This window comes from Perognathus longimembris, chromosome 20, assembly GCF_023159225.1.
Source record: "Perognathus longimembris pacificus isolate PPM17 chromosome 20, ASM2315922v1, whole genome shotgun sequence".
In the NCBI taxonomy this organism is placed as follows: Eukaryota; Metazoa; Chordata; class Mammalia; order Rodentia; family Heteromyidae; genus Perognathus; species Perognathus longimembris.
The window spans coordinates 22,129,872-22,148,349 of record NC_063180.1 but is presented as its reverse complement, the minus strand read 5'-3'; the positions used below and the strand labels follow the sequence as shown (position 1 = coordinate 22,148,349).

General features: G+C 43.2%; 1 protein-coding gene across 3 annotated transcripts in view; it reads left to right on the top strand.

The window, feature by feature from the left end:
- The first annotated feature begins 3,405 nt into the window (after nucleotides 1–3,405).
- LOC125368429 (sulfotransferase 2A1-like) overlaps nucleotides 3,406–18,478 on the top strand; it is a 28,803-nt gene continuing 13,730 nt past the window's right edge. Inside the window, exons 1-7 of one of the 3 annotated variants that reach the window (XM_048369391.1) lie at nucleotides 3,406–3,549; nucleotides 4,523–4,734; nucleotides 5,351–5,477; nucleotides 13,490–13,584; nucleotides 14,275–14,452; nucleotides 15,531–15,644; nucleotides 16,182–16,200. In XM_048369391.1, the coding sequence (XP_048225348.1) occupies nucleotides 3,414–3,549; nucleotides 4,523–4,734; nucleotides 5,351–5,477; nucleotides 13,490–13,584; nucleotides 14,275–14,452; nucleotides 15,531–15,643 (861 nt within the window). In that variant the 5' untranslated portion in view covers nucleotides 3,406–3,413 and the 3' untranslated portion in view covers nucleotide 15,644; nucleotides 16,182–16,200. Of the gene's footprint in view, nucleotides 3,550–4,522; nucleotides 4,735–5,350; nucleotides 5,478–13,489; nucleotides 13,585–14,274; nucleotides 14,453–15,530; nucleotides 15,753–16,181; nucleotides 16,201–18,478 lie in introns of those variants that run through there. The other 2 variants (XM_048369390.1, XM_048369389.1) reach the window with 2 other exon arrangements.

Sequence of the window (18,478 nt, the reverse complement as noted above, 5' to 3'; positions counted from 1 at the left end):
CACAGGCTTGTCCTAAGTTTTCCTGTCCTTTTTTTTCCCCCATCTCTAACTGAGAAACCCAAGCAATTTTTTAACAGTGATAAAAAAACATTAATATCCAAATTTCTCACATTTAGTTCTGAGTTTTACCAGTAGAGGAAAATAAATTTCACGTTCCCAATGACTTTTGCTAAACAAAATAACTTGATTACAGTGTAAACAGCCTTATGTGTTAAGATACCAGATTTTTTAAACTGCAAATTAAAGAATCCTTAGATATCTTTTAACTGTGTTTTTTTTTTAAAAAAAAAACTATATACTAATTCTTTAAAACATTTGGTAAGGCCCAAATCTGATTACCTTTGAGTTTAAACTTAAACTCACCCATTTTTACATTATACTGCTAGTTTTAATCTTGAGCATGTTCACATTCACACATTCACACAGATACACAGGTAAAAGTTCTTAAAGTGCACAAAATAAATATCGGCTATACATTTCCCAGTGGCAAGAGGTATTTATGCCAATCTTACTCTTGCAATAACCATCCAAGATTTAAGACAAAACTTTTAACAAATGACTTTAACATTCTCCAGCCTCATTTACCAGGGCTTGTTAGTTTCAGCAAGACATTTTAGCACACTAAATACTTTTCTGCTGAAGATAGCCAGAAGAGGGTTCCCTGAACTAGGTAGGACTCAGCCCTCCCGGTACTTAACTCTAGTCTCAGCCCAATTATGATTAGAGCATTTTACAGATCAATTGATCTTTAAATACCTTCAGTTGGAAGAAAATGGTTACTTGAAGCTGATTCCTCTTCCCCTTGGTCCTCCAGATTTGGGGGGACCTGGGGAGGTTGTTTGGAACTCTATACCAGCAGAGGCTGCGTGTCCCATGTCTTCCTTGGAAGCTGTTCCTGAGGGGGTAGAAAGGGCCTTAACCAGCAAGGTGGGGGGGTGGTTTCCACCAAATCCTGCCAGACCAGGTGATTAGTTTCCCTTTTTTCACTTCTATATTCAAGTCAAGTGACTGACTTTTCACGTCCTTAAAATTGTCCATCAAAAGAGAAAGAGGAGTTGTCTGAGTCTGTCCCATCTTATTGTGAGTTTCAGAAAAGTAGATACAAACAGCCAAAAACAAACACCAAAGAACACACAAAAAGACAGAAAACAGATTCCTCACAAAACAGATTCCTTCCACCCAGATGAGGAAGAACTGAATGGGGAAATGGCAGCCTTGCCCAGCTGCATGAGAGTGACCCACTTTGTTCCTACTAATTATACAGAGTGAGGAGGGGACTTTGTTCCCTACTTAAAAGGGGTCCTGGAACATCTTCCAAGACTCCCGGTTGACGACCCACCTACGTGTCTGCTTAAGTCTTATGACAACCTTACAGAATATCACTGATTTGGGTACTACGACAGACAAGATACACAAGACAAGACAAACTCACTGATCAGTGCCCCACTCCCTGGTTCCAAGATCCTGGGGTCTTGGGGGATCCCAGATGAGTTCCCCAAGCTGTTATGCCTAGATTTCTGGTCCCCAAAGACCACCACGGAGCCAATTCCGATGTAAACGCACAAGAGTCTTTATTGCAAGTTCGAGCCTGGACTCACAACCATCACCTACCCAGCAGATCTGGATTGAGAGCCCCAATCCTCCGATAGGCAGGATTTTATTGTTATTACAACAGGGGTAGGGTATTTCCAACTTTGCAGATACTTGATTGGATGGCACTTAGCAAGCAAGTCTTGTCCTATTTTTATTGGCTATCTACCCTCTCAGTTATCTATTTTGGCTTTGATATCAGGAACTGGCCTCCATATCAGGAATTGACAACGGGTGGTCACATAGCACTGATGCAGGGGGTTAGTGCAGGGGGTAGAGAAAGTCACAAATGGGTTAAGCAAGTTGTTTACAGACGCAGAATATTGCAGCCAGGCTGATCTAGTACCAACTTTGTTTTAACAATTGCCACCATATTTTCCCATTATGACTAAGCAACCTTGAATGGGCTAAAACAATCTAGTATTCAATCATAAGTAAACCAACCCGACAGTTACCATAGCGTTTCTATTACTATGATGGTTATTTCTATAGTCTATGACTATGATCATTTATTTTTTACTGTCCATTAAGATGGTTGTTACCCAGGTACAGAGGGGAACAAGTGCTCCCTACAATTTTAAATGTCAAAATATAAGAACATAGTCTCATAGGTGGGGGTGCAGCCCTCTAGCATGGAGTCATCACCAAGGTTTTAAGAAGCTGTTATAATTTTAACACTAAATCTTATATTTAGTTACTCCAGTTTTTAGGTCAGCCCTAACACTTCTTCCAGACCTGTGTCTATGGGACCCAGTCTAGATGTATCCCTGTGTCTATAGCCACAAAGACTTGTGCCCTGAAGGTCAGGACATAAACCTGTCACTTCAGTCCCATGGGTCAAATTTTCATGCTTCTCCTTTGATCATTTTCCTGATACAAATCACCACGGAAGGAATTTTCCAACTGCACCATCCAGCTATTAACAATTCTTAAAGCCAGGAGCCAGTGGATCATGCATGTCATCCCAGCTATTCAGAAGTCTGGTATCTGAGGGTCAAGGTTTGAAGATAACCCAGACAAGAAAGTCCAGAACACTTAGGAACAATTCACCACCACCAGCAAACCAGAAGTAGTGTTGTGGCCGAAAGTGGTAGAGCCCTTGTCTTCAGCAAAACAGTTCAGAGACAGCAGCCTGGGCCTGAGTTCAAGCCCCAGGAGTGGCAAACACACACAAACACAATCCCACTGATGTTGGAGAAATATTTGTTCTTTCTCAAATCTGCAAGGTCAGAAGAAAGGAAGCCTGGGAAACTCTCCTTGCCCCCAGGATGCTGAGGAGACTTGCAGATCCATGACACAGAGGATCATGGCCCAGATCTTGGAGTGAAGACAGACCATGGTGCAAACAGGAAGTCGGAGAACAAATGCATTGAAGACATGTGTCAATGATTTTGCGGTGCTACTAGTGGATTGAACTTAGGACTTTGAGCCAGAAGTCCAACCCGTGCTCTTTGCTATTTTTGTGATCTCTACACCTAGTCTCCAAATTAAGTATTTTGTGAATTTCAAATAAAAATCAATCCTAATCTCAAGCCTACTCCCTTGTATTTCCTCTTGTAATTCTTAATTGCTGTCATGAACTGAAAACCAGATGAGCAGAGAACACCTTAGAATATTTTCACAGTTGCCCAATTCCCAAGGACCATCACATTAGGTTTTGGGGTTTTTTTTTGTTTTTAGTCAAGCAATTTGTTTTACACTGAAATATAGAAAGTTAATGATTGCCTTCACCACCCACAATGGAAAACTCAGTCTCTGCCCACACCTGCCCTGTGACAGTGACAGTGATCTGGGACCAAGAGCCAGAAATGCAGGGCTCTGAGATGGCAGAGGGCTTTCTGTGGTATGCAGGCATTCCTTTCCCTACCAAGTTTTGCAAAACTGAAGACATCAAAGCAGCCTATGAACAGTTTGTGGTGAAGGACAAGGACATCATCACAGTGACCTACCCCAGATCAGGTGAGCAGACAGGGGCACGGCCTTGGGGAAAAGGCCAGGCCTGTGGCCCCACTCCCTCCAGGCTCCCCCATGGAGATAGTCGTTGCACCTGTCTTTCTTTCCCTTCAGAAAAGAGGATCTCCCCAGCCCTTTCCACATGGATTCCTAGGTGCACTGTGAGGTGAAGGCATTGGAGAAACACAGAAGCATTGGGCCTAAGGCAGGAATGGGGATTTTGATTGCCTGTGGGGAAGGGGGTGAGTGACAGATAGTGAATGCTGAAGAGCTCATAGAAATATCACATGCAGATTCATGGTTTTGTAATTTAATATTTTAGAGGTGTTATACATCAGAGTTTCATTTATATACCTCAGGCAGTAAGTGCATTTCCTTTCATGTAGTGTCTTCTGTTCCCTATTTCGCTCCCCTTCCCTCCCTCTCATGTTCACCCACAAGTTGCCTACTCCCTTTCATCAATGCCCACTGCCCTCCACTGATGCACCTTTTCATCCTCTTTCCTCTGATTCTGGGCCCTTCCCACCCTACAACTCATGTGCATATGCTTATACTTTATATGAAGTTAAGAATACAGTCATCAGAAAAAGAAAAACCAAAATCAAGAAAAAAGTCCTAAGTTTACATATCTATGCAGTTCATTTTAGTATATGTATTATTTTACATAATTATGAAGAGGTGCTTGGGTATTGCACCTTTGTGATTCTCTCCTGAGGCTATCCTCTTTTGGTCTCACTGATTGTATCTACAATTCAATGTAATTTGTCATATCCTAGTGCCATTTAGATCTCTCTTCCACATGTCATAAGAACTTGTTCTGTTTTTCTCTCTAATCATGGCTTACCTGACTTCACATGATTTGTTCTAGTTCTATCCGTTGCCCTGGAAATGACATATTAGTGAGTTTCCATCACGTTTTTGTTTCTATTATACAATTCAGAAAGAAATGAGTGATCTTCTCCTTTCCTTCTGTCTCCAGGAACCAACTGGATGATTGAGATTCTGTGTCTCATTCTCAGCAAGGGGGATCCAGAGTGGATTCACTCTGTGCCCATCTGGGAAAGATCCCTGTCGATTGAGTCTGAACTAGGATCCAAAATCATAAGAGACATGAAGGAGGGCCCCCGCCTGCTCACCTCCCACCTTCCCTTCCAACTCTTCCCCAAGTCTTTCCTCACTTCCAAGGCTAAGGTAAGGGAGATCTGAAGGTTATAGTTAAAAGCCAGCCGGGCAAGAAAGGTCACAAGTTTCTTATCCCCCAGCAACCACCAAAGGACTGGAATTTGAATGTGGCTCAAAGTGGCAGAGTCCTAGCCTTCAACAAAACAAAATCAGGGACTGTGCTCACACATGGAGTCCAATCCCAATTACTGACAAAATAAAATAAAATCAAAGGTGAAGAAATAAGTCAGATAACAGTGGCTCACCCCTGTCACCATAGTTACTTAAGAGGTTGATGTCTAAAGAGCATAGTTCAAAGGCAACCTGGGCAGAATTGTCTGAGAGACTCCACTGAACAAATATCACACTGGAAGTGGAGCTGGGAATCAAGGGGGTCCAGCACTATCTTAGAGCAAAAAAAGCTCATGGATGTTCCCAGGCCATGAGTTCAAGGTCTGGGACTGGTACACACACACACACACACACACACACACACACACAACTGGTGTTCTAAGTAAGACATTGACTAGATTGTTGATCTTTCCATATATTTCCCATTGTGTAGGACTTGGCTGAAGAGAAATCAAGGCGTAATATATGGGAAAGATGATAGTGATTTTTGTTTTTGCTGCTTTGTTCCTTTAAGGTGATCTATGTCCTCAGGAATCCAAAGGATGTCCTTGTGTCCAGATATTATTTCATTTGCCAATCAAAGTTCATGAAGAATCCAGAGTCACTGCAGCAGTATTATGAATGGTTCATCCAAGGCAATGGTGAGTGGGTTGTGAAGTAAGATGCATGTAAACACCGTGTGTGTGTGTGTGTGTGTGTGTGTGTGTGCACGCTAGTCCTGGGGCTTGAACACTGGGCCTTGACACTTTCCCTTACTTTTCACTCAAGGTTTTGGCTCTACCACATTAGCCACATCACTGCTTCCATTTTTTGAGGGATAAATTAGAAATAAGAGTGTCTCTTTCTCAGGTGGCTTTGAATCATGACACCCCCCAATGAACAACTGATGCCCATATATATATATATATATATATATATATATATATATATATATATATTAAATATATGTGACATATAAAACATATCATATATATTATACCACATATATATACCATATATAGCATATATGCTATACATAATATACTATGTAACATGTTACATGGTATATTTAATACATATAAGAATATCCAAGAGAGAGAGAAAGATGGTGCTGACACAGTAGGGAGGCACCCCGAATAGCCCCAACTGAATAGCGAGCTGGGAACTCCAGCACCCAATACCCCATCAAGAACCCAGCAAAACCAGCAGCCAGAAGCAGTAGAGAAATGCAGGAAAACAAAAAGGAGCAAAAAAGAAGAGCTGAAAACCTACACAGAGCCGGAGAATCTCTGGGGCACCCTCCCCCCACCAGTCGACCCTGGCCCAAACATGGCCAGGCTGGGAAAGGGGAACCTGGCGATCGGCAGACAGGCTGCCAGGAGTGAAGGAGTCAGACAGCGGGAGACCCCACGGTCACTAGGGAGGGTGCGGAACAAGACACACAATGGCAGGGACAAGAAGTTGGGGTCCACACCAGGTTCGGACAGACGGCAGCTGGGGAACCCAGCGCGGCATAAGGAGGGAACCGGGGAAGCCACCACGACACTTCGCCACCCCCTGAAGGACCAAGGGCTGCGCGGGACACACACACAACCCAAGATCAGTGAGTCCCCCATTACCCCCTCACCCAACTGGAGACCAGCTATCAGAGACCCAAGCCCTACAAAGAAGCTAGATCTCCCTCCCTCCCCCTCCCCACCCCGAGGGAACAAAGAATCCCCAAATCAGGCGGGAAGCTCCCATCAGGCGCTGGGAAGTCAGTTTAGCAGGGGAAGGGCAGAGCAGCCCCAAGGCCACACAGGTTCCTGAACTGGCAGAACCGGCACTGCCCCCTTCCCAACAGGGGCCGGGGGACGGCTGGCAGGGCAAGCGCCACCCTAGTTGCTTGGAGCTCGCAGACTCTTACAACTAAAATCACAGGCGCTGGTGGGCAATACCATCACAGCAGGGACAACAGGGCCTGATCACGTCCCCCCCTTGCAGCGGAGGCGAGGTGTGAGGGTGCTAATCCAAGCCTGGACAGTCGATCACACTGGGCCCCACACATACCGCCCCCCCCAACGGACTCGCGGGAGGGCACAAACACAACCCAACAACCCGGGGCTCGCTCTGGGAGGCGTACCCCTCTAAAGTGGATGAGGCCACGGCGCCAGCGCCTGTTGTAGCGGGCACACAGTGCACAGGAGGGCGGGGACACCGGTGACAGCGCCCACTCTGGTAGGCGTACCCTGCACTAGTGGGCGGGGCCACAGTGGCAGCACCTGCTCCGGTATATGCACCTACACAGGAGGGAGGGCAGAGCTAAAAACCAAACCTGAGAAGCCAGCCACAGATTTCCAGATGTGCAAATCACAAAGAAAAATAACACAGTTCATCAAAGAGCAAGCCAACTTGCCAGCTCCAAAAAGCAGCACGAATGAAGAGGAGATGGAGATTAAGAAAGCAAATGAGGCCATGTTATCAGGAATGATGGGAAGCGTCAGAAATGAAATCAGAAAACAATTCCCGGAGTTTAGAGTGGAAACCTTGAAGGACACCCAAGAAGCCAAGAAAGAAATGGAAGCAAAAATGGATACAATGCAAACCTTCTTTAAAGAAATGGAAGTAAATATGGATACAATGCAAGCCTCCTTTAAAGAAAATCTTAACATCCTGAGAATTGAAATGCATGAAAAAATAGATTTAAAATACAACTCTTTAAAGGAAGAAATTTCCACGATCAGAGCTGATCTGGCAACCATAAATAGCTCTCTGACATCCATAAACTCCGCAATTGAAACCATAACACAAAGAGAGGACCATATGGAATCCAGAATCTCTCGCATGGACGATGAAGCAGCCGACAACAACCAGAAAATGACCACACTCCAAGACACGGGGAAGCTTCAGGGCAGACTAATCCAGGCAGACTAAAGGACAAAGACAAGAGATATAATCTGTGCATAATTGGAATAGAAGAAGGAGCCGAATACCAGAGCAGAGCGCTTAAACATGTTCTCAATAAAGTTATTGCTGAAAACTTCCCCAATCTCATAGGGGACCCCATCCAGGTAACCGAAGCCTATAGGACACCTGGCAGGCCAGACCCCAGAAAAGCCACCCCAAGGCACATAATATTCAAGACTTCAGACCTCAAGATTAAAGAGCAAATTCTAAATTCAGCCAAAGTGAAGAAAGAAATTTTCTACAATGGGAAGAGGATTCGAATAACAGCTGACTTATCCACACAAACTTACCAAGCACGAAGTGAGTGGAAGAACACCATCCAAGTACTTCAGGCTAACAATATGCAACCTTGGATCAAATATCCAGCGAAATTGGAGTTCACATTCGAAGGGAAAACCAGATCTTTCCACACCAAAGAGGAGCTAAAGGAGTATGTGAATTAAAAAACCAGCCCTACAGTGAATCCTAAGAGGGGAGCCCCACCCAACAGAGATCGTACAAGACACACAGACAGAATCAGAAAGAAACTTCAATAGCCAAACGCCAACAGAAAGAACAGCTCACTAAAGACAAGAAAAAAGGGGCTGGGGATATAGCCTAGTGGCAAGAGTGCCTGCCTCGGATACACGAGGCCCTAGGTTCGATTCCCCAGCACCACACATACAGAAAACGGCCAGAAGTGGCACTGTGGCTCAAGTGGCAGAGTGCTAGCCTTGAGCGGGATGAAGCCAGGGACAGTGCTCAGGCCCTGAGTCCAAGGCCCAGGACTGGCCAAAAAAAAAAAAAAAAAGACAAGAAAAAAAAAGAGGAAAAAAAGCCCAAAAAGTAAATGGAAGGAGAAAAAACACCCCTATCCTTGATCTCTTTAAATATAAATGGTTTAAACTCTCCGATAAAGAGGAGCAGACTGGCAGAATGGATTAGCAAACAAAAAGTTGACATCTGCTGTCTACAAGAGACCCACCTTACAACAAGGGACAAAAACAGGCTCCTAGTGAAAGGATGGAGCAAGATCTACCAAGCAAATGCACTTACCAAAATGGCAGGAGTAGCCATCCTGATCTCAGACAAGCTGGACTTTTCATTAAAATCAACTCAAAAAGACAAAGAAGGACACTACATATTAATACAAGGAAAAATCCAGAATCAAGACATCACGGTGATAAATGTATACTCACCGAACAAAAGAGGCCCTACATATGTCAAGCAAATTCTCACAGAATTACAGAACAAGATAGACGCAAACACAATCATAGTGGGTGACCTTAATACCCCACTCTGTCCAAGAGACAGATCCAACACCCAGAGGATTAGCAAGGGAGCTGAAGACCTAAGTAACACCATTTCGCAAATGGATCTGACAGACCTATATAGAACCTTTCACCCTACAGAGACCCAATACACCTTCTTTTCAGTAGCCCATGGATCATATTCCAAAATAGACCACGTCATAGCCCACACAAAGAACCTCAGCAAACACAAAAGTATTGACGTCATCCCATGTATTATATCTAATTACAGTGGATTAAAGGTAACTCTCAACAACAAAGGATACCACAGAGGCTATACACGCTCTTGGAGGCTAAACCCCACACTGCTATACAACACTTGGGCCACAGACCAAATTAAAGATGAAATCAACGAATTCATAAGCCACAATGACAAAGAAAACACATCACAAAGAAACCTATGGGACACAGCTAAGGCAGTACTGAGGGGCAAGATCCTTGCCCTCAGCACTCACATTAAAAGAATGGAAGCAGAGAAGGTGAATAACCTCACGATGAAACTAAAACAACTGGAGAAACAAGAAATGACAGAATCTAAAACGACTAGGAGAAGAGAGATCACAAAGATTAAAGAAGAGATAGATCTGATTGAAAAATGAAAGACCATTCAACAAATAAATAAGACTAAAAGCTGGTTCTTTGAGAAAATAAACAAAATTCACAGACCCCTTGCAAGACTTACAAAAAAAATAAGAGAAGAGACTCATATACGAAAAATCAAGGACTCCACCAGAAAAATTACAAGTACACACGATATTGAAACAATCATAAGGAGCTATTTCCAAAAACTCTACTCAGCAAAAAACAATAATTTTACAGAAATGGATCAATTATTAGAGAAGTACAAACTTCCCAAACTGAACCAAGAAGAAATAAATCAACTAAAAAATCAATAACTTACAGTGAGATACAGGAGGTAATCAAGAACCTCCCAACAAGGAAAAGCCCAGGCCCAGATGGATTCACCAACAAATTCTACAAAACTTTTAGTGAGGAGCTAATACCAATACTCCTCAAAATCTTCCGCGAAATAGAAAGAGAGGGAGAAATCCCAAACTCATTCTACGAAGCCAATATCATACTCATTCCCATACCAGGCAAAGACCCAACAAAAAAAGAGAACTACAGACCAATATCACTAATGAACACAGACGCAAAGCTCCTCAATAAAATATTAGCTAACAGGATCCAGAAACTGATCAAGAAAATCATACATCATGACCAAGTAGGCTTCATCCCACAGTCACAAGGATGGTTCAACATCCATAAATCAATTAACATAATTCACCACATAAACAGACCTAAAATGAAGAACTACATTCTTATCTCAGTCGATGCCCAAAAAGCCTTTGACAAAATACAACATCCATACCTATTAAAAGCTTTGGAGATAACAGGAATAGAGGGAACATTCCTCAAAACAATAAAAGCCATATACAACAGACCAACTGCTATTATCATATTAAATGGAGAGAAACTTAAATCATTCCCCTTAAACTCAGGAACAAGACAAGGATGCCCACTCCCCCAACTTCTTTTCAACAGAGTGCTGAAATCGCTAGCCATAGCAATAAGGCAAGAGGAGGACATCAAAGGGATCCACATCGGCAAGGAAGAAATCAAGTTATCCCTATTCCCAGACAACATGATCTTATATCTGAAGGACCCAAAAAACTCAGTCCCCAAACTCCTACACCTAATTAACCAATTTGGCAAAGTAGCAGGATACAAAATCAATCCACAAAAGTCAGCAGCTTTTCTGTACACCAGCAATATACAAACAGAAAAGGAAATTATGGAAACAATTCCATTTACAACAGCCAAAAAAAGAATAAAGTACCTAGGGATCAACCTAACCAAGGATGTTACGGACCTATTTAATGAAAATTATAAAAATTTAATAAGGGAAATCAAAGAAGACACAAGGAGATGAAAAGACCTCCCATGATCATGGGTAGGCAGAAACAATATAGTGAAAATGGCCATATTGCCCAAATTGTTATACAAATTCAATGCAATACCTATCAAAATCCCAGCCACATTCTTCACTGAAATAGAGAAACCAATCCATAAATTCATATGGAACAGCAAAAATCCTAGAATAGCCAAAGCAAATCTAGGCAAAAAAAGCAGTGCAGGAGGTATCACAATACCAGACTTCAAGCTATACTACAAGGCCATTATAACAAAAACAGCATGGTATTGGTATAAAAACAGATCGGAAGACCAATGGATTAGAATTGAAGACCTAGAAATAAAACCGCACTCTTACAGCCAACTGATATTCGACAAAGGAGCTAAAGACATACAATGGAATAAAGATAGCCTCTTCAACTACTGGTGCTGGGAGAACTGGGCAGCCATATGCAGAAAACTCAAAGTAGACCCAAGCCTATCACCATGCACCAAGATCAACTCAAAATGGATCAAGGACCTCAACATCAGACCTGAATCCTTAAAACTACTGAAGGACAGAGTAGGAAAGACGCTAGAACTTATAGGCACAGCAAGGAACTTCCTGAATAGAGTCCCAGCGGCACAACAAATAGGGGAAAGACTCGACAAATGGGACTACTACAAATTAAAAAGTTTCTACACAGCTAAGGACATAGCCACCAAAATAGAAAGACAGCCAACCATATGGGAAAGGATATTTACCAGCACAGCAACAGACAAAGGCCTGATATCGGTCATCTACAAAGAACTCAAAAAACAAAGCCCCTCCAAGCCCAATAAACCTATTAGGAAATGGGCAAAAGAGCTAAAGAGAGACTTCACAATAGAAGATATAAAAATGGCAAAGAAACAAATGAGGAAATGCTCAACATCCCTGCTAGTAAAGGAAATGCAAATAAAAACAACCCTGAGATACCACCTCACCCCAGTTAGAATGGCCTATACTCTGAACTCAGGCAACAACAAATGCTGGAGGGGGTGCAGGGAAAGAGGAACCCTTCTCCATTGTTGGTGAGAGTGCAAATTAGTACAACCACTTTGGGGAATAGTATGGAGGTTTCTCAAAAAGCTCAATATAGACCTACCCTATGACCCAGCCATACCACTCCTAGGCATCTATCCTAAACAGCAAACCCCAAGATATCAAAAAGACATTTGTACTTCCATGTTTATCGCAGCACAATTCACAATTGCCAAAATATGGAAACAACCCAGATGCCCCTCCACAGATGAATGGATCCAAAAAATATGGTACTTATACACAATGGAATACTACATAGCAATTAGGAATCGTGAAATATTGTTATTTGCAGGGAAATGGTCAGAACTCGAACAAATAATGTTGAGCGAAACAAGCCTAGAACACAGAAAACAAAGGGGCATGATCTCCCTGATATATAACTGTTAACAAAGGGAGACGGATAGACAGTAGAGACCAAGTCTATGAAACCAAAAACTGCTTGTCAAATAGTATTCCCCACAGGATTGGGGCAGCGACCCAACAGTATGTAACTTAAACCAAACAATTACTCAACATATAAAGGTCAAAAATTGACCTCTCAAGGGAATACAATAGCTCAAAAGCTAGGTATGTACGTTCATATAAGACTACTGTCGACATATGGTCTAATATCGACATTACATTTAAAGCCCTAGGCGAACTTTCTTGGGCGTGGCCACCTGTCTACTTTATATGTTCTTGATACGTTGTATATTGTATATATGTCTACCTGACCTAGAGAAGAGATAGAAAAACAGGGTGTAAGATATCACAAGAAATGTACACACTGCCCTACTATGTAACTGTACCCTTTTTGCACAACACCTTGTCAAAAAATTTGTGTTCAATTAATAAATAAAAAAGAATATCCAAATATGTAATATATAAATGTATCTTTTATATAACAAGCAGTATATAATATATGATAGAGTATATCTAATATATAGGATATAATATATAGAATTTATTATATATCATATACAGTCATATATATGATATATATTATTTGCACATAATTATCAATTCAAATATATGAAATATATTACATATAAACATAGGAAATACATATAATCCACATATATGTACATACATCTGTATATTGCTGGTATAGGGGCTTGATCACAGGGCCTAGTCAGTATCTCTGAGCTTCTGTTGCTCAAGGTGAGCCATGTAACACTGGAGCCCCAAACACTTCTGGCATTTTTGACTACTTCACTGGAGATAAGATTCTCATGGAATTTCCTGCGTGGGCTGGCTTTGGACCCAGATCCTCAGATCTCAGCCTCCTAAGGATCTGGGAATACAGGCCCGAACCACTGTCACTTGGCTTAAATGTGATCATTTAACCTGTGAATATGCACAACAGTTTTATCACTTATGCCTGGAGGAAGCTGATGGGGACAAGGGGAAATGGGTGGAGAATGGGGTCCACAGTTGGACATCCAGGAGTGGATTATTTATCCCTTGTCTCCTCACCCTGCAGTGGCATATGGATCTTGGTTTGCACACGTCCTGGGCTGGATGTCTATGCGAGAGAGCAAGAGCGTGCTGGTGCTCAGTTACGAGGCCCTCAAGAAGGTAACCATCCATTTTCCACGAACCCCACTGCACCACTGTCCCAACCATGGCTAACATCCGTTCTCATAGACCTCACTCCACCTGTCATATTTCACAATCCTAGACATTCAGAAGGCTGAGATCTGAACACCCAAGTTCAAATCCAGCCGGGGCAGGAAAGCCCATAAGACTCTTCTCTCCAATTAACCTCCAAAGAGCCACAGTGGAACTCAAGTGAAAGAGTGCTAGTCTTGAGCACAATGGCTTAGAGAAAGTACCCAACACAACTGACACACTCACTCACACCCACACAGACATACAAAGACTTTAAAGAAATCTGCCTTGTTCAGAAATCACCTGTGCATCACAGTGGTACCTGCTGTATTGATCAACCTTGTAATACTGCCAAATTATCACTTGAGAATTTTCCAAAAACTTTTCTCTAGGTCTGGTAATCCTCCAGGCTCTGTGCTCTGGTTGTGGTTCCACTACCCCAAAAATGACACCTAGGTGCTCAGTGCTTGGATTAAATCCTTCCAGTCCTCTTTCCTTTTTCCCTCTATCCCTTCCCCCTCCCTGCATCCAGCTGAGCCCCTGTCACAGGAGTCTGTCATTGTCCTTGGCTGCCTGTCCCTTCTTGTACTGCCTCCACTGCTCCCGCCTTCTGAGAGCCACTGTGTGTTCTCCTTCTGCAGCTTTTCCTTCTTGCAGGACACGAGGAGCACTGTGGAGAAGATCTGTCAGTTCCTGGGGAAGAAGCTGGAGCCTGAAGAGCTGGACTTGGTGGTGGAGAACAGCTCCTTCCAGGCCATGAAGGAAAACAAGATGTCCAATTATAGCTCAATGGATAGGAATTACATTTCTGCCGGTGTTGAAATGATAAGGAAAGGTATAGATTGCTATGGTCTCAAGATCTGTCAGAGACCAGGAAGGGAAATCTAGACAGATCCTTACCTCATAAATACAGCTTTATGATTTTTCTTCCTGTCAGTTGTTGAGCTTGAAATCAGGGTCTGGGCACTTGCCCTGAGCTTTTTCTCTCCTGGTTAGCAATCTACCACTTGAGCCACAGTCTCCAATTGGCTTCTGGTGGATCCTTGGTGATAAGAGTCTCATGAACCTTCCTTTCTGGGGTGGCTTTGAACCTTCATCTTCAGATCTCAGCAGCTTAAGTAGTTATATTCATTTGTTTGTTGCATTTTATATTGACTGAGGCTGTAGAATCCAGGCAGAAAACTGTCACCTATGTCTCGATTATCCGCAGATTTCTCTGTGGTTCCTGTGTGACTTGAAGGTTTCAGGATTGCATTGAAATCCCATCTGTATGCAAAGCCTCTTTTTCCTAGTTTGGGTATCCTCATCATGGCCCTGCCATGTTTTTGTTTTTATTTTACCCTATTCAACTTTACTTCTTTCTGCTATCTGGTTTCTTCATTGCCTGTTAAGGTATGTCCTTGACCAGAACCCTGGTATTCTGCCTTCAGTTTAATGCCCTCTGTCAATGGATTACCTCAGAGTTTTAGGGCTGAACAACCACCAAATTCATCATTGAATTCACTGAAATTCTGGTAAAGTTCTTTGGTGGCCTTTTGTTTGTTGCTCTTATCTGAAACCCTTTCACTCAGGAATTTGTGATCTGAAGATCAAGGTTCAAAACCAGCCTATGAAGGAAAAGCCTGTGAGACTCTTACATCTCTACTATTCACCAGTAAAACACCAGAAGTGAAGCTGTGATTCAAGTGGCAGTGCACCAGTCCAGGTCAGCTCATTGCACACACACACACACACACACACACACACACACATACACTTAAATGCACAAGCACACATGTGCACATACACTTCTAGATCATTCCTCCCTCTGAGCTTCAATGTCCATGGCAGATGCATGGCTTGGCCAGCACACGGAGACAGCTCCCTGACCCTTCCTGCCCTGGCTGATCTCTCTGTTTCTCCATGACCTCCAGGAATGGTGGGGGACTGGAAGAACCACCTCACTGTAGCCCAGGCTGAAGCCTTCGACAAAATATTTCAGGAGAAGATGGCAGGATTTCCTCCGGAGCTGCTTCCATGTGACTAAGGTACAGACTTACCTCTATGTCTGTGGGGACAAAGGCTGGTGCCCCCTGAGGTCAGGGCATATCTGTCACTTGATTCTGATGGTTAGAATGTTCATGGGGTACATTTGATCCCTTGCCTGATAAGAATCTCTGTGGCATCATTCTTCCATTTATAGCATACCAGATATTAACAAATCTTACAAATGCACATGTCAGTGCTCATGCTTAACATGGTAGCTCCTCAGAATGCTGAAATCCAAGGATCCATGTTCACAGCCAAGAAAGACAGGAGAGTCAGTGAGACTCTTATCTCCAATGAATCATAAGAACAGCTGGAAGTAGAATTGTGGCTCATGTAATAGACTGCCAGCTTTGAGCCAACAAAGCTAAGTACTGCACCTATTTCCTGAGTGTAAGTCCTAGAACACACACACACACACACACACACACACACTATCCCAGTGATGACTGATGTCACAGGAAGTGCTTGGTGTTTCTCCACTATGTCCCCAGGTCAGCAAAAAGAAAGGAAGCCTGAGAAAGTCTTTCTGCCCCCAGGAACCTGAGGAGACATGGAGATTCATAACATGGAAGACCATGGCTGGGGCAGAAAGAAATCCAGCGAGAAACACAGGACATCAAAAGCAAAATCCATCAAGGCCACTTGACACTGATTTTTGGGTGATTTTGGTGGGTTGAACCTAGGACCTTGAGGCACAAGACTCGCCTCTCTCTTTGCTACTTTTGTGATATTAACAGCTATTGTTAAAATTAAGTATTTGTAAATTTTTAAATAAATTAATAAATTTGGTCTCCAGCTTATTTCCTCTTTTAGTTCACGTTCTGTTGTAATGCCTAGATTCTTAAGGCCCCGAAAGACAACCATCAGAGTCCAGCGTCAAAGCCAAACCGCAAGGGTCATTTATTACGAGTTCGAACCCCGTCCCCCCACCCCCGCACACTCATTGCCAGTGATGCTGAGAGGCCCCGAGCACAATTCCAGCACAGCTTTTATAGACAAGTACAGGGAAGGTGAGGAAGACCCCTGGTTACAAGTACATGATTGGTTGACATTTGCCCTAGTTTACTGGTCACCTCAGGATTGGCCTGGGTCTTCCCCCTGAAACATGAGTCAGAAGGCCTTAACCCTGGGGGTGGGCCTCGAGGAGTGGTCACGTACCCACATTCCTGGAGCCAGCCGGTTCCTACCTCCTGGTCCGGGCTGGGGTCTGAGAGCTGACACTTAGTTATGTCCAACCTTGAGTGGGCTCCAGGCGGGGACAATTAATCACCTCCCGGCGCCAGATAATGCCCAGATCAGGTAGTACAGAGTTCACAGGGTGTGGGGAGGGTTGGGCGGGGGAGCATGTGGTTACAGAGTAGCTATCCACTTCCCCATGGGTTAGCAAGCAAAGGTACAGAAGCAAAATAGCTGTTAGGGGCATAATAGTTACAATTTTATTCTCTACGCTCTTCATTCCCCCCTTTTAATTGGACCTTTAAGAGCCAATCTTGGATCTTACATGCTGGAGTCTCTAATTTCAGGGTCAATGGGTTGGTATTGGGCTCTAAGAACCATGAGTTAATCCCATTCTTAACAAAAAGCAGCTAACATTAATAATACAGGGTCCTATAATCCGGACAAGCATAATCACAAACAAGGGGCTGGTCACAACTGAAAGTTTTTTATGGTGGTGCCATGATCTCATGACTCCAGTAGGAGTAATAATAGTGGTCAGGGGAGTAACAGTAGCTCATCCCCAAGTCACCGGCCCACCCACAGGTAGGGTTTATGAGTGTCTAGGCTCTCTCCCTAGCTACGGAAGCACCAACCATATATATCCTAGCAAGGTAAAGTTAGCCAAGTCCATCTTTTGGTACACAGCCTCTGTTGTGCCACCAGGGTAGAATGTTCTCTCTCACTGCGAATGAATCCACAGGCTTCAGTCATCCAAGTTTCCTTGTTGGTGGTGGGTTACTCAGTTGGTAGCGGGTGTGGCTCAGGAGAAGGTCCAGTCTCATAGCTTGGGCCAGATCTCTTGGTGGACCTGCTATAGGGCTCTGAGGGGGGTAAAAGCTCATAACAAATGCAATTACAAGCTAGGAATTATGGGAGGGGATCCCAATTCTGATCCTAAGGCTACACATGAGCAAATCCAGGCTTTACATACAAAACCATTTTAGCAAGGGAATCAAGTAGTTAAAGATACATGAGATCTTTCTGGTTAACATTTAGATGACATCACCCAAGTCCCTTAGCCCTGCAGATGCAGGTACAGACTAACATAGTTTTACACCGAAGTCCCAATTCTGACCCTATTTATATTATAGCCAATTTGATTACATACCAATTTACTCATATGCTTTAATTTTTTTTTTTGCCCAGTCCTGGGCCTTGGACTCAGGGTCTGAGCACTGTCCCTGGCTTCCTTTTGCTCAAGGCTAGCACTCTGCCACTTGAGCCACAGCGCCACTTCTGGCCGTTTTCTGTATATGTGGTGCTGGGGAATTGAACCCAGAGCCTCATGTATACGAGGCAAGCTCTCTTGCCACTAGGCCATATCCCCAGCCCCATATGCTTTAATTTTAAGACATACTGATATCATTTGTCACATACTCACTTTCTAGGGATTGTCTTTCTCACATGCCAAAACCTTTTAATCTAAAGGAAACACCAATTTTTTGACAAGGTGTTGTGCAAAAAGGGTACAGTTAGATAGTAGGGCAGTGTGTACATTTCTTGTGATATCTTACACCCTGTTTTTCTATCCCTTCTCTAGGTCAGGTAGACATATATACAATATACAACGTATCAAGAACATATAAAGTAGCCAGGTGGCCACGCCCAAGAAAGT